General features: G+C 45.9%; 1 protein-coding gene across 1 annotated transcript in view; it reads right to left on the minus strand.

The window, feature by feature from the left end:
• The window catches only part of NPC1 (NPC intracellular cholesterol transporter 1), a 47,863-nt gene extending 32,864 nt beyond the window's left edge, over positions 1 to 14,999 (minus strand). Inside the window, exons 1-2 of the mRNA XM_004742838.3 lie at positions 14,760 to 14,999; positions 291 to 413 (exon numbers count right to left, since the gene is read on the minus strand). Coding sequence (XP_004742895.2) covers positions 291 to 413; positions 14,760 to 14,816 — 180 coding nt within the window. The 5' untranslated portion in view covers positions 14,817 to 14,999. The remainder of the gene's footprint in view (positions 1 to 290; positions 414 to 14,759) is intronic.
• Positions 15,000 to 17,350: the final 2,351 nt, after the last annotated feature.

Raw genomic sequence — 17,350 nt, forward strand, 5'->3', positions numbered from 1 at the left:
TCTAGTACATTTTCAAGAAGCTGCAAAGAGCCAGACTTAGGTACCAAGGTCAGTCCCTCAGTAGTAACTTGCTGTGGGGAAACGATGAGAAAGGCATAAAGTCAGCCCCGGGGAAATTCCACCCCAGAATTATGTTATCTTCTGTGCCCCGGTGCACCCCAGATAAGCGTTTGGGATAAGATTTAAGCCTGTTAGTTTCAGCCCCACCCCACCACCGATATTTATGGGATAATTCCAGAGGATCTCCGATTAGCATCTTGTGTTCCCAGTGCCACCGACAGCAAATTTACCTGCATTAAGTCATACCCGTCCTTCGGCAAGGGTTTTGGTGGCCCCGAGTATTGGCAGTTGTACCTCTTGTCTCCAGCTGCAATTCCACACTCTCCATACCACACACAGGACTGTGCCAACACCTACAGAGTCGACACAAAACTCCATCCATCAGGGCCTCAAAGGCTAAGGGAAATTTCAACAGCGAAACACCAGTACAGAACCTTCCAATGTTACCCATAAATTGAAGTGGCAGCAAGAGGCACTGGGTAGTTAATTTTTTTTTTTTAATTTATTTGACAGAGATCACATGACCCCAGGATCCTGGGATCATGACCTGAGCTGAAAGCAGAGGCTTTAACCCACTGAGCCATCCAGGCGCCCCGGTAGTTAATATTTTGAAAAATAATAGTTAAAATAGACCAGATGCCCACAATGGGCTTATCAAGACAGTCAGTTAAGGAGGTCCTAGAAATTATTTACATGATTTCTACTTCCTGCTAATTTGTTGATGAAAGGAAGCTATACATCCTTAAAGATCACTAAAAATCCATGTAGAGGGAAAAAAGCAAGATAGTATGTGAGTATGCAATTATTAAGGCCCTATTTTTGCACATCTGCATGTGAAACTAGCTCCAAATAACAAAGGAACATTTCCACATATATTTAGGTTAAATAGTATCAGCACATCATGAGTAACATGAAAAGCAAAACCCAGAACACCAACAAACCCTAAGAAAGAATGAGAATAAACATCTTGTCCTCAAGATTTAAGGAGAAAGCAAGGCATGTGCTAACTTTAAGGAAAACCACCTCAGCAATCTTCAAAGAAAAATGTTCTACTCTTCCATGGAGGTTTCTCAAGGGCCACTCATATTCCCCATGTGAGAGTCACAAGGCTGTCAGAAAGCTGGGAAGGGGAGGAGGGTGCAGCGTGAATCAGCATGTCAGCGAGCTCGGCCACGCTGACCAGGGCCACAGGCCTGCACGGGCTTGCAGTCATCTGTCCCACAGGGAAACAAAAGCTATCCAGAAGCAACCATGACTCCCAGGACACCTCACAGAAAAGCCATTAAAAAAAATCTGAATAGAAGTCACAGAGTGAATTCTCTCCGGCATCAGTGGCATATGAACCCACACATAGGCAAGGAGGTCAGTCTATTTGCTGGTCTCTGGCATCAAGATACAAATCTTCCCAAGGGCTCCTGAAATGCTAAAAACATGAAAGAAAAAACAGCTCACAGGAGGCTGGGGTGTGTATGTGCAGGGGAATCAAAGGGCTCAGAAAGACTTAATTCATTCTTCAGATATGTTAATATTTATTTATTTATTTGAGAGAGAGTGCATAAGCGCAGGAAGGTCAGAGGGAGAGGAAGAGAATCCCAAGCAGACTCCCAGCTGACTGTGGAGTCTGCTGTAGGCCTCCACCCCAAGACGCTGAGATCACAACCCGAGCCGAAACCAAGAGTCAGATGCCTAAACGACTAAGCCACCCAGTGCCTCTCATTCTCCAGATATTTTATTTTAAAAAGATTTTATTTATTTATTTGACAGAGAGAGAGAGATCACAAGTAGGCAGAGAGGCAGGCAGAGAGAGAGGAGGAAGCAGGCTCCCTGCTGAGCAGAGAGCCTGATGCGGGACTCGATCCCAGGACCCTGAGATCACGACCTGAGCCCAAGGCAGCAGCTTAGCCCACTGAGCCACCCAGGTGCCCCCCCTCCAGATATTTTAAAACAGACATCATCACTTACACCTATCAGGACTCATTAAAATATATGTTTACTCACAAGGAAGGGAAATTATACAAAGGAGGAAGTGACAAGTATTCAACAATGCCACATATCAAACCTTTGCCTAGAAGTTGCAAAATTCCACCACTATTTTGATTTGAAAAGAATTACAGCAATTAGGCCACGGACCTAGTGATTCCAGGGAAAGTACAGCTTTTTCCCAAACTCCAGTTTTACAATTAAAAGGAAATTATCCATCTACTGACATTTGAAAAGGCTTTTTGCCTTTTTTGCAAAGAAGGAGGCATAACTGCTGAGACTGACATTTAAATCCAAGTGGCCCCTCACCCCCAGACCTGGCAGAATGCTCAACAGACCCAACGGGCAAGCAGGCCCAGGCCTGGGGCCCTCTGGCAAGTCACCCACCGGAGTGACAGAAACCCAGTCAACAAACCACAACTCTGGCATGACTAATGGGAGGCGGGTGTGGAGTCTTGGTTCCCTTTCCTCAGCGTTCAGCGCTATGAAAGAAAATAAAGGCCCAGGGCACTGTGGTTCACAGTCATCCTTTATAACCCACAGCTCTTATTTCAACGCGAAGTTTCCATAGCCTGGCAAAATAGAGGTGGGACAGGGGAGTGGGGGAAGGTCAGGAGCCCCAGGTTCTGATCCTCAGAACCCGGGAGGCTCTCAATCAGCGTGCACGCCGAGCCTGATGGCACGTGGGGCAAGTCCCCAGCCTGGGCCGAGCAGTTCTGCTCCCTGCGAATGGCTCATAACGGCTGCCAATCTCACAGGTTCGCTGCGAAGATCGGATACGGGACTATATGTGGAAGTACTTGGTAAACTCAAAAGCACTATACAATCCAACGCAAGAAATGATTACCGTCTTCTAACTGCTGGGACCTCAGTAAAGGATCTAAAGACCTGAAGCAAAACACCTGACATTTCTTTGGGCTCAGGAAAATTGTGCTTAACTCAATCCTTCTAGGTTTGCTTCTCAAGGTTGTCCTGCCTCTAGAAGCATCCCCAACCCAGTGGGGCCCAAAGCCACTTACAAGCTATTTGCTTATGTGTTAGGCACTGTTTCACTGCTCTTCATATATTAATGCTATTAATCCTGATGAACAAGCTGATGACAGAGGTGCTATCATACCCATTTTACAGATGAGGAAATGGGAGGCACAGAGAAGCTGATTTGTGTAAGAGTGGCAGAGTCACAATTCAAACCAGAACATTCCAGTTGCAGAAAGAGACTCTGAATCCTCAGTCTAGCAGCACACCGCCTCCCCGCCCTACCTTGCACGAGGCACAGGCATGGGTGCACTCACTTGCACAGCTGTGCTGGTGGGGAGCCCTCCTTTCCCCCCTCAGCGCTCTCTCACCTCCCCTCCCTCTGATCACCATGGGCTGAAAACCTGAAAACCAGCTGGTGCTGGTGCGGCATTTCTCAGCCTCCTCAGGGGCCTCCACCACCTGACCCCCTCTCTTCTACCTTCTCGGCCTCATCTCTTCGTGCATCCCTGTGCATCCTTTCGTCTGCTCCTACAGATAAACACCGCTCTGATTTCATCCTCCCTCTTGGCCAAACGACCCCGATGCCTCTCCAGCTGCACTTCTCGTGACCTGCCCCACAGTCCCAGGCTTCCAAAGGAAACCAGTCCTTCCTCCACTGCCAATCTCTCCTCCTGGAAAGCTCCCAGTGCAGGTACCCTTTCTGTGTCCCTTCCTTCCCTGCTGAGCCCACAGCCACCCTTTGTTCCCCTGTGCACTACTCCCCTGGGGGCCACCCCCGACCCACCCCTACCACCTCCTACACAGCCACCAGCTGGGCTCTTCCTGAGCTGGGGTGCCAGAGCTTTCTGATGCTCCGATACCTCCATCCACCTTCCTGCGGCCTGTGAGACAAGCGCCAGCGGCCCCACCTGACTCCGGTGTGCACGCTCATGTCCCACCCCTCCATACCTTCTGTCCCACACTGAGGGGGACCTGCCTAGCCCTGTGCCTTTGCGTCTCCCACCCCGACACTCCCCATGCTCCTGTTACCCTACAAAGCCACTCCTTGACCACCATCTCCCCTGGGGTCCTGGTGGGCCTGCGGGACCCAGGCAAGCACAGCCCCTCCCCTCCCTGAGCAGCACTGGTCCAATGGCTCCCCGGAGGGTATGCGGCCGCCTCTCCCAGCATCCAGGCATTGGATCCCTCAATCTTCAGTTCTGGAGGGCTGGTACTGGAACAATACCCTTGTACAGAAGAGCAAACTGCCGGTTACTCAGGTAGAGTGACTCATCTGAGGCCACATCTAAAAATGGCCAAGCCAGACCCCACCCAAGGCCTGGCTGCTTCCTGGATGTTCTGGAAGCCAGAGTTCCTTATGCCACAGGCTCCTCCCAGAGTCACCCCTGGCTGGGCCACGCTCATCTCTCATCTCACCAAGACCCTAGCTGGTGTTGGAATGACTGGATTTCCAGTCTCCAAATGGCCACCGCACAGCCGGTGGTCAGGACTTTATGGACCAAGATGACAGGTGCACCTTAGCATCCTCGGGATGTCCAGGCATGAGCTGACGCTGAGAGCAAGAATGCACCATGCAACCAGCAGCTCACACACAGCACATGCCTCCTTTCTAGGCAAAGCACCTGCTTTTCAAAAAGTGAGGTGTGGCTGAACACTGCCTTTACTAGGCTTTGAGAATGCCTGCTGCTGACTTCACATCCGTAAAGCCCACTTGAGGAAGCAACGCAGAAACAAACCTAGCAATGTCTGTGGTCTGCTGGGGCCCAAAGTGCGTCTGACCAAACCTGAGCTCAGGGCTGGAGACGGCCGGTGGCTGCATGTACCGGCCGTCCTTCAGGTCACTGAGCTGTCCACCTAAAAGCTGTCTGTTTCATACCCTGTGTGTTTTGCCAGGAGACATGAGTTCAGATGTCCTTCACACGGGAGAAAAGCCCACTGGCAAGGACTGCAGAGAGCGAGCATGCTGTCAGTCACTACATTCAGACGGAACAGAGAAGCATGACCAACCTCCAGGGCAAACAGAATCAGAAACTCCGGGTCTGACAGCCACGTGACATGTCTTGTTAAGGCGGTGCTCCGGGCCCAGAGATCCGAACCCAAAGGGTAATGATTCTTCACAGTAGGTCTCGTGGACACCGACCAGGCATACAGAGCTATTTATAACCACAAGAACCATCTTATTGGAGCGTTTTAAAATTTTACCGATTCCTAAAATGTTAAAAATAAACAACTGTGGGATTTATGTCCTCCTCCCCTTATGGACTCCGTCCCCGCTCATCACAAATCTGCAACCTCACAGGTATATGCCAAGTAAGCATCCCCTTCTCAGATACAGCCAATGCTACTGTATTAGATCTGGGTTTTGTAGGCTTTTAATTCCTCCCAACAGGTAACCAGTAGAGATGGACAAGTGAAAGTCACTTTGAAACAGCTTTTTCACAAATAAGCCTCAACAACCCTGCACAGGCTGGCTTTTGGCTCAACCCAACTGCCCCACCGTATTCATCGGGCTTTCTCGAAGAGGGCCAAACAGGAAATATCGTAGGCTTATGGGCTGTAAGGTCTTTGCGGAGGATACTCAACAAACCTGTTGTAGCTCAAAAACAAGCACAGACGCCAGGCAAGTGATGGCTGTAGGAGGCGGGGAGCAAACTTTATTCACAATGACAGGCTCTGGCCAGGCCGAACCTGTGGGCTCCTGCCATGGGATGAAGCAGAATTCACGAGAATTCATTCAACGTCAGGTATGTGGGGAGAGAGGTTCCGAGGGCCATTTCTGGCTCTTGTGTGGACTCCCTAGGAAGATGGCAGAATCATTAGGCACAGAGCCTGGCTGCTGTATTGCCTCAGAAACTCTCTGCAGTATCTGCTCCTGCGCTTCCCGATGCAGGAACCGTCAAATCTCTCCATGAGCTGAAGGAGTTCAAACAGATGACGTAAGCAGTTCAGAAATGAGAACCACTGCTTGTTCTGGCTCTCCACCCGAATTCAGGAGTTACACGGCTAGAGTGAGTCTGCTTGCAAAGGTCAGGTCAGATGACTATTTCACAACATGCTCCGGAGCTTAGCCATCTGGTACGGGACTGGCCAGGGAAGTTTCTTGCAATAATAACAGGGGTGCAGCAAGTTTAAAAAAAAAAAAAAGTCCCTTCTGCTACATGTCAGCCACTATAGCAATGGCTAAACAGACCCTGACGGGGAGCTCTACAGAAGCACACGGATTATGGGGAGAGGCTATGGACACCGGCAGCAGAGTACTGCACTCCAGGCGGCTGCAGTAAATCTCAAGGACTAACGAACTCATCAGAAAACACTTCATGAACATCGGCCGCGTGCTACACACAAAGTAAGGGGATTCCTTCCCTCCCACCTAGCCTACTTCTCAGATACCCTCTAGTACAGTAGGGCAGCATTTTACAGGTAAGGAAACGGAGGCTCAGGGAGGGCTCTCTGAGGTCATGTGGCTCCTAAGTGACAAAAGCAGTAATGAGAATGAAGATTTTGAAGGCCAAGTAAATTAAACATTCTCTATCCTGTCCCCGGGCCCCACTCCCCAGCTGCTCCAGCTCCGTCTGTACGGATGTCACCTCAGAGTGTCATACAGAGCGTCCCTCTGGGAACAAACGTGTTCACCTGTAGGAATAACGGTACCATTTACATCTTCCTACGGACGACTCTAGGCAGCTGTCAAGTCACATTGGTTACTGCTGAGCATCCTCAGTTGGAAGCCTGCGCTGGCCACCGCTCGGCAGGCAGAGTGCGGGCCCGGGTCCTATCCTCTCTGCCACTGTCTTGGATGGGCAGAGCTCACAGCAGAACCTGGAGCCACACCAGCTCCAGTGCCAGCAAGATGGGTCAGGTCAGGGGTAGGGAGAGGCCTATGAAGGGAACAGAGAGGCTGGCCTGGCCGGTCAGGACAACGCAGGATGGGATAGAGGCAGAGACATGGAGCATCCTACCCAGAGAGTAAGCTGCCTGCCATTTCCCTGGAGTCAGGGAGGCAGACTAAACAAATATGGCAGCACATCTGGGGTAGAGGCTGGTCTGGTATGACTTCCATTGACGGAAATCTCTGGATCTCTGTTTCACAGCTAACCTGGGGTGAACAGATCCACACAACAAAGGATACTCTGTGAGAGCACCAGGCATACCTATAAATGGGTGTTTCCTTCATACATTTTTTAGTTAGATAGACTCGGCTCATCTTCACTTTTCAAATCAGCCTTCCAGCTTGCAGTTGAAGGGACTTGCCCAAGGTCATACTACTAGTTGGTATTAGACATTTGCACCCACTGAAAAATAATCCAAAGCCACAAACTAAAACAAAACCATGAAGGTTGATGGGAGTGTATACCATCCACAGGTCTTTTCCTATGGAATGTTCACACAGTGTGGCAGGTGAACAAAGGGACAGGCCAGCAGGATAAAACGATCCCTGATTCATCAGTGGCTTTTGGAGAAGCCAGAATGGAGCTAGGAACAAGCCCTGACGGAGATGCCCTATTGGCCATCTGGAACAGCTGCTGAACACTCATTCAATTTTGCCTGCTAAACATGGAGAATCTGGTAGCAAGATTTTGAATACATTTAGAGGACAAGTCAGAAGACCGTGGTTCAAGCCCTTACTCCGCCATTTACTAGCTATGTGACTTTGGGACACCACTTGATCCTTAGTATCCATAATTTCCTGCAAAACAAGAAACACAGCATCCCATGTGTTTTAGAGGGGTCCTGTAATGTTAAAACGAGACCACAGTGTCCTCGCAATGGAGTACTACACACAAATTAGGTAACTCTTTTTTTAGTTTCTTGCAATCTACAACATCGTTTTGAAAAAGTTTTGAGTTAACTTACATACCAAATTGATTGGTTTTTCGTAACAACTAGATAACTCCCCCATTTTCTCCGGTTTCCCTCTTGTCTACCTGGTTAAGCATTAATTTACCCTTCAAAGGTCAGTTCAAAAACTGACTGCCCATAACATTTTGTTCTTCCCTTTGTTAGACTACACTTTGCATCGTATTGTAATTTTATGTATCCCCCCCTTCTTCAGTCAACTATGAACAAGCCAAGGACAGAGGCTACTAACGTTTACAGTTTATGGATTGCCTTCCGTACAGGGTCTACTTTTGTATCTACACTGTGCCCATAGCAACCACTTTACATTTATGAAACTAGTGAATGACAGGAACTTAGAGTTCCTCTGGCCTAAGGGACAATAAGAAGATAAAGAACAAATTTTAAAACTCCCCTCTCAAGTCCCCCAATAGCACACTTGCATCAGAAACAGGCTTGGGTCAAATATAAAACACAAAACAAATGAGAAACAGTTTTTCTTCTTTTGTTCCCCTCAGTTTTCTTGCCAAAGCAAATATTCCAAACACTGAAAATAAGAGGCAGAGTCCAAGCAAAGAGAAATTTGTTGGGCCACAGTTGATTACTGATTATCACCCAGAAAGCAATGCAATTCTGGTTTCTACCACCTCTGAATCCTTCTATCTTATCCCTACACCTAAACCCACGAAGGCCAAATGACCCAGTGACTCAGAAAAGAGACTCTTGGCCATACTGGAAATGGTAAAATACAGTCCTTGCTCTCAAGGAGCCTACAATCTACTACTTCAATGCAAGCAATATTTTGTTCTCTTTCCATGAGAACCGTAAGAAGTAGGCATAGATGTTAACCCGATTTTACAGAGGAAGGAGACAGAGGCTCTAGGGGATCACTGGTTTGTCCAAGATCACTCTTGGTGAGAGGAAAAGTCCAGACCAACACCCAGGTAAAGGCTGCTGCTGCAGTATAAACACAGATTGAGAGACTCAGAGAGAAGGCCTTCTAGCTGGGGGACAGGGTAACAAATCTCACGGATAATGCAGCATTTGAACTGGGCCTTGGAAGATGGGCAGGATTTCGACAGCAAGTAGTTTATTTGGCTGGAGAGCTGATGCCTTTCACAGAACTACAGGTGACAGGGCAGAAAGGGGCACCCACGATCAGATTAGAGATGGGTCTAACCCTGGCTTCCGCAGTAGATAACGTGTCCTCCTTAAAACACGCTGAAAAGCCTCCCTTTGGGGGGGAGTGGAGGGTGGGGAAGGGTTACCCAGGAAAGAGAGATCATACTGTCTTCACACCAGAGGGATTCTTTGTTCTGGGTAATATGACAAACACTGAAGCAATACAAAGACCCATTCAGCAAGTCGTTTTCTTTCTGCCCACTCGCTAAAATAAAAACCTCATTTTCCCTTGATTACTTATGTTAATAAGGTATTTGAGCGCAGCATCAAACAAGGAGTAGGAGAGACTCGGAAAAAGTAACCATCTGAAATTGGGGTGAATGTAGGTTTTCTTCAATGCTCTTGGGTCAAGAGATTAAACCACTGCTGATCTCTTCAGGAAAAATCATTTTAATGGCTTAATTCCTACCCATACCTCCCTATGTTCCAAGTTCCTCAAGAAAACGCCTGTAAAAATTACACACGATTTCTCAAAACCACACACGTTATTTGGATGACCAGAAGGTTTACAAACCATGCAGTTTCATGTTCTTTCATCATCTGTAAGAACTAAAAATTAAGAAAGGCAAAAATCCCCCCCAAAAGTCTATCAGACCTTACAAAGGACAGTTAGGTCTGTTAATTCTGTGACAGAACTTCCTGAGTGCCCAGGCTCACCCCAGACAAGGTGCTGTCCCTGTAAGAATTCTAAAAGCAGAACCCCCACCACCACCTCCACTGTATTCAGGGGTACTGGGAGCCTCTGCCCATGCAAGGGAATTAATTTGTTATATAACAAGGGTATATTTCCAGTTAAGATTTACTGACCTTCCTAGGCATTTTGCAAGTGACTCATGATGAACCTCTGACCTATCTAAAAAGCCCTAGGAGGAGAGGCACTCATTGGCCATCAGTCTTGGATATTATCTTGAGGTGAAAGGATTTCAGAGGCATGTTAAAGCTACTTACCAGTGTAAAGCCTGTCTACCAGATCCTGACTTAAAACTCGAGGCAAACTGAAAGAGCTGTATTTTCTTTAAGGCACAGAATTGCTCCTGTTTCTTGAGTTTTTACTACAGTGATAAGGTCTCTCCATAGATCATGTTACCTAATAACCCCAATAATCCTACATGGTATTGTTAGTCTTCAAAACAAAAACAAAACCCTGAGACCTGACAGAGTAAAAGGCCCACAGCAAGAGCTAGTGAGTCATCTACCCACTGACCCCATTCCAAACCACCCCCCTGCTCCTCTGCCTCGCCTCCCAACCAGGCACCGAGGTGTGCCCTCCCACAAGCCCACACAGTTGGGGATCCCCTCTACATAGAGAAAGGAGGGAGCCACAGCTCTTCTCTTGGCTCTTGGACCCTTCCTGGGTCAGCAAAACCTACCTGCTTCTAAGAACTACCCAGAAATTTAAGGAGAAGTTTTCCTAATCCAGGGAAAGCCCCGAATCTGCTTCCCCCTCTGATTTACTACCTCCTCCTTACTGACATGTACAGGAGTGGGCACAAGGACAGAATCCCAGAGCTCCAATCCTGCGTCCTCATCTGGTTTAATCAGAGCTGTATCCTTAGACTTTATCCCCCAACTCTAGTTTTAAAGGAGAAAACTGCAGACACAGAAAGAGCAGTGAATGCAGCTAAGGATTTGTCAATTTTTTCTGTACAAAGAGCCAGCTCTTAATTTCATTGATCCTTTCTCTTGTCTTTTCAGTTTCTCTAATTCATTTATTTCTGCTCTGATCTTTATTATTCCCTTCCTTCTAATAATTTGGGGCCTTGGTTTTTTCTTTTTCTAGTTCCTTTCAGTATAAAGTTACAGTTACATTATTTGAGATTTTTCTTCTCCCTTGAAGTAGGCTGTATTGCTACTTTGCTCTAAGAACTGCTTTTGCTGCATCCCATATAGATCAGTAGGTCATATTTCTGTTTTAATTTGTCTCTAGGTATTTTTTAATTTCTCCTTTGATTTTCTTCAATGACCCACTGGTTGATCAGTAGCATGTAGTTTAATCTCCTCATTTTTGTGGGGTTTCCTCTTATAATTAATTTGTCATTTCATATAAAGTGGTCAGAAAAGATGCTTGGTAGGATTTCAACCTTCTTTATTTTATAGAGACTTGTTTTGTGACCCGACATGTGATTGATCCTACAGAAGTTCCATGTACACTAGAGGAAAATGTGTATTCTGCTGCTTTTAGAGGGAGTGCTGTCAATATCCATTAAGTCCCCCTGGTCTATTGTGTCATTTAACACTGATGTTTCCTTATTGATTTTTCATCCACTGATGAAAGTGGGCTATTAAATTCTCCTACTACTATTGCTTTCAACTTCTCCCTTTAAGTCTGTTAATATGTGTTTTATATATTTTGGTGCTCCAATGTTGGGTGCACGTATCTTTATAAATGTTGTATCTTCTTGCTGGTGGACCTCTTTATCATTACGTAATGAATGCCTTCCTTTGTCTCTTACTACAATCTTTGTTCTAAAGTCTATTTTGTCTGATATGAGTATAGCTACTTCAATATTCTTTCCATTTCCATTTGTATGGAATGTTTTTTCCACCTCTTCATTTTCAGTCTGTGACTAGGGAAAAAGAGAGAGGGCTCAAAATAAAAAATGAAGGGAAGTGACAACTAACATCACAGAAATACAAAGGATCATAAGAGACTACTATGAAAAAATTACAAACCAACAAACTGGACAACCTAAAAGAAATAGATGAATTCCTAGAAATACACAACCTTGCAAGACTGAATGATGAAGAAATAGGAAATATGAAAAGACTGATTACTAGTAAGGAAGTCTTCAGTAATCAAAAAACTGCCCAACAAACAAAAGTTCAGGGACCAACCAGAGGCTTCATTGGCAAATCCCACCAAACATTAAAAGGTTTAATACCTACATTCAAAGTCTTCCAAAAAATTGAAGAGGAGGAAAAGTTTCCAAACACATTTTATGAGGCCAGCATCACCCGTGTACCAAAACCAGACCAGGGTATTATTAAAAAAAAAAAAATTACAGTCCAGTATCCTTTATGAACACAGATGCAAAAATCCTCAACTAAATATTATCACACCAAATCCAATAATACATTAAAAGGATCACAGGCCATGATCAAGTGGGACTGATCCTATGGATTCAAGGATGGTTCAACATCTGTACATCAATCAATGTGATACCTCACATCAAAAAGATAACAGATAAAAATTATACGATCGTCTTGATAAATGCAGAAAAAGAAGTTGACAAAATTCAACATTTACTTATGATGGATAATCTCAACAAAGTGGATATAGAAGGAACATACCTCAACATAATAAAGGCCATCATGACAATCCTACAGCTAAGATCATACACAATGGGGAAAAGCTGAAAGTTCTTCATAGGAGAACAGGATACCTATTCTTGTCCCTTTTGTTCAACACAGTATTGGAAGTCCTAGCCACGGCAATTAGGCAAAATAAATTAAGGCATCCAAATCAGAAAGGAAAAAGTTAAACTGTCACAATTTGCAGATGATATGATACATGAATTCAGGAAAATCACAGGATACAAAATCACTACACAAAAATCTGTGGCGTTTCCCCACACCACCAGTGAAGTATCATAAAGAGAAATTAAGAAAGTAATTCCATTTCCAATTATGTAAAAAAGAAAAAAAATCTGGAATAAATTTAACCAACAAGGTGAAAACTGTAAGACACTGATGTAAGAAACTGAAGAAGACACAAAGAAATGGAAAGACAATTCTGTGCTCATGAATTGGAAGAATACTGTTAAAATGTCCATATCACCTAAAGCAATCTACAGATTCAGTGAAATGCCTATCAAAATTCCAAAGGAATACTTCAGAACAGAACAAATAATTCTAAAATTTACGTGGAACCACAAAAGCCAAAAGAATCTTAGAAGAACAAGGCAGGAGATCTCACACTCCCTCATTTCAAACTATTTTACAAAGCTATAGTAATCAAAGTAGCACGGTATTGGTATAAGAAAAGATACACAGATCAATGGAGTAGAATTGAGAGCCCAGAAATAAACCCACACAGGTATGGACAATTAATCTACAACAAATGAGCCAAGAATATACAATAGAGAAAGGACAGTCTTTTCAATAACATGTTGGGCAAACTGGGTTGATATCCAAAAATATATAAAGAACCATACAACTCAACATCACCAACAAAAAAAGCAACCCAATTAAAAAACGGGCAGAAGATCTGAACAGACATTTCCTCAAAGACATACAGATAGCACACAAGACATACAATAGCTACGTGAAAAGATGCTTATGCTCAAGATCACTATTAGGGAAATGCAAATCAAAATCACCATGAGGAATCACCCTGCACCTGTTACAATGGATATTATCAAAGAGAAAAGAAATGACGAGAGTTGGGGAGGGTGTGGAAAAAGGGAAGCACTTGTATACTGTTGGTGGGACTGTAAATTGGTACAACCACGGTGGAAAAGACTATGTGATTCCTCAAAACATTAAGAATAGAAATACCTTATGACCTAGATATTCTACCCCTGAACAGTTACAGGAAAAAAATGAAAACACTAATTGGAAAAGATTTATGCATCCCTACATTCACAGCAGCATTATTCACAATAATCAAGGTACGTAAACAACCTAAATGTCCACTGACAGATGAATGAATAAAGATGTGATATATTTATTTATACAATGGAATACCAATCAGCTATTTTAAAAAAATGAGATCTTGCTATTTGCAACAACACGGATGGACCTTGAGGGGATTATGCTAAGTAAAATAAGTCAGATAGAGAAAGACAAATACAGGTCATTTCACTGATATGGGGAATCTAACAAACCAAACCAAACCAAACTCAAAGATCCAGTAACAGACTAGAGGGGAAGAGGGGTTGGGGAATGGACAAAATGGGTGAAGGGTCAACTGTATGGTGATGAATAGTAAGTAGACTGTGATAACTCTGTAGTGTACATGTTAAATTACAAAGCTGTGCACCTGAAACATGTAATAACAATAAACAGCAGCGAGGCATTCATGCCCTAGGTTACTTGAACCAAGGAAAAGCTGACCCAGGGAGTTGGGTCACTGAGCTCTGGGCCCCATTCTGTAGCTAGCTAATACTGTGACAAGGAGAAACTCAATTACCCTCTGCTGGGTCCCAGTTTCTAAATTGTAAAAGAGTTAATGACAAGTAACTCGCGCTGTCAATAAAACCAAGCTGAGTTACTCAGGACTGTTTCAATTTGGTACTTGGCAATTTGTTTCCCTTCTTTACCCCCCCCCCCACCATATCCAGGAGACAAGAAGGGGAAATAAAGGGGTAGAATATTCTAAACAAATTCAGAAAGAGTTCGTGCGCATGTAGCCGGGTTTTGTTTTGTTTTGTTTTTTTTTTTACAGGCAGGTTAAATAAACAGGATCCCTCCTCCTCTGTACCCGCTTTCGTCCTTCCCCGTGATTGCACATCCTAAACCCAGAAATGAGGTGAGCGCAGCTGGAATGAGCTCCAGAGATCAAGCAAGCTGCTTCCAGTTGCCCCCTCTTCCAGACCAGAGAGAAGAGTGCGCGGCCAGGGAAAGAACCCGGAGCAGGGGTGGGGGTAGGGGTGCGCCAGGGGCTCCATCGCTGAACCAACTTCCCCAGGACCAGCTGGACCCGCGCCGGCCCTCGCCGCCTCGCGCCCCCGCCTCGTCCCCCCCCCCCCCAGAGCCCTCGCGGGTCGCGGACGTCCGCTCACCTGCGCGGGACAGAGCAGCAGCAGGAGGAGGCCGAGCGCTGGGCCGCGCGCGGTCATGCTGCCGCGGTGCCGGGCTGCGGACAGCGGCGGGACTCGGCTGGGCTCGCCCCGGCTCGGCGCGCAGGGCTGCCTCAGGATGCCGTGCCAGCCTAGGGAGGGAGCAGACGCCGGCGGCGGACTACCAGCGTGGAGCAGGAAAGAGGAAGGCGTCGTCGGCTCCTCCCCTTTCTGGGCGGTGCCGCTGACGGGACGCCCGGGACCCGTTCTGGGGCGGGGCCGACCCGGGGAAGGCGGGGCGGGGCGGGGGCGGGGCCTGACTGGGCAGCGCCCCTTTGGCGGGGCTTCCTCTGCAGGGTCAGCTCTGCGTTTTGCGGCCCTGTGGTTTTGGGGGTGCGACTTACGGTAGGGATCCCAGACTGGGGCAGCCGAACTTCTGGAACCCGGCTGGGAGGATATTGCTGGAGTTGTGCCGAAAGTGTGTGGCATTGATGTTTTAACTCTTTTTCCCCTTTTTGTCTTTCCCGGACGGGGGACGGTGGGCGAGAGGGTTTTTAGCAAATGGGAGCGCTTGGAGATTGTTTTCCCAATTCCGATCCCACTCCTCAGCGGAGTAGGTATTGATTTCGGCTCGGGTTAGCACTCCGAGCGAATTCTCCGCCCCAGACTCAGCAGCCAAAAAGGAATCCGTGCCCGGGATTCAGTTACGCCCTGAGCGGTGGCCTGACCGTGTGCTCACCTCGGAGCGCGAGGGGCGGAGCGTGACGGTGGGCGGTGCTCCCGAGCCAACCAATCTCCGCTGGGTGACCTCGGGGGCGACGCTTGCAAAAGTGCTGGAACTGCGCCACCCTCTGGCGGAGCTGCGCGTAGCGTCGCTTTGGACCAGTCGGTGGGAGGAGACCCCCACCCCAACTGAACCCCCCCATCTGCCCGCAAGGTTGACCCAGAGGCGGGACCAGAGTACGTTCTTTCCAGGTGAAGTCGGGTAACAGAAAGACAAAGAAGCGTCTTCATTTTTGAGCCTTGCACATATTTTGTTTTGCTCTGGCGCTTATTTTTTATTATATGCATTTTTAGTAACACTGTCCCTCAGATTTCCATTATTGAGATCGCTCAAAAGCCTCAGTCCTTATCATTTTGAAGTTAAGGAAAGGTAAGTAAGGATCTCTTTTCCCAACGTGGAAGCCAGTTTACAATGAAAAGACTAAATATCCATCTGTAACAATGATCAAACCCAGTCCTAGGAGGGACCGTGATGCAGGGGATAGTCCCAGCGTCGCTTACAATGCCTCTGCTTTCTGTACTGTCTTGCCTCCTCACCTCCTCGCCCTGGGATGTCCACCACGCTGGCTGGGCGTTGAGACTATAGGGATTTCCTCCAGACCTTCAAGGCCAGATCCTACGTGGAGGGCTTCCTGGCACTCCACCAACTGTGCGCTCTCTCGCCCCAGGTGATTCATTTGAGATAAAGTAGTGAGTTCTGCAGGGACTCAAACTGTTGTCACTGAGCAGCAGTATGCGCATCACCTGGGAATTTGTTAGAACTGCCTCGACCCACTGAATCAAAAACCCGGAATGAGCCAGCTCTTTGAGTTTTAACAAGCCTTCCAAGTGGTTCCAATGCACACTCAAATTCTACACTTAACTGCTCTAATGGATTCCTGGGATTCTGAAGGATTAGTTAGCCTTCCAATTTTAGCCAAGTCCTAATGGAAAAAAGAAAAAAAAAAGTCTTCACTAAATAATTTACTTGAGTGAAGGAAATATGAGGCATTTCTGGGATGGGCAGAAATTTTGAGGCCTCACGCATTATGTTCACTATTCACCAAAACCATAACAAAAAGACCTTTAGCCATTTTTTTTCTAGTTCTTTTGCACGACTTCAAAAATACCCAAACATCTAGGAAATATTTTAAAAATAAACTATCATATATCTAAGAGAAATGTGGGGTTTTTTTTGTTGTTGTTGTTGTTGATAAAGTAATTCATACTTATAGTAGAAACTTTGAAAATACACAAAAGTTTAGGGACAGAATAAAAATACTTTATAATTCCATCATGGGTAATGTTACACTGTGGTGTATTTTTTCTTTCTGTAAAAATTGTTTTAACACGGTTGAGATCCTAGAAGAGATTTTTTGTTAGCTTAGGTAATATTTAATACCGCTATCATTATAAATACCATTGAACGTTGACTGCATAATAGTAAAAGAGAAAATAAGAGGGAAAATGAAATTATTAGACACACATCTTTATAAATACGCAGAAACATCTTTGGAAAACTCTGCATTTGAAAGTATATATGTGAATATAATATATGGACTTTTAAAATAAGTGGGACATACTATACACAGTTTGAAGCTTGCTTTTTTCCCCCCACATTTAACAATATGCTTTCTCCACCTCACTACCTCTACAAGCTCTGTAGGATTTTATTATGGGTATATAACATTCCTGAACCCAGAGTGATAGGGGGCAGTCTCAGGGCAGTACCTAAGTCAGTAAAATATAGTTCACCAACCAGCAATACTTCGGAATTACTCAAGTCTCAAAGTGCCTTTCTGGTATATATGAAGGGTTTGTATGGCACCAGT

This window comes from Mustela putorius, unplaced genomic scaffold (genome assembly GCF_011764305.1).
Source record: "Mustela putorius furo isolate JIRA1106 unplaced genomic scaffold, ASM1176430v1.1 tig00003858_pilon_pilon_pilon, whole genome shotgun sequence".
Classification (NCBI taxonomy): Eukaryota; Metazoa; Chordata; class Mammalia; order Carnivora; family Mustelidae; genus Mustela; species Mustela putorius.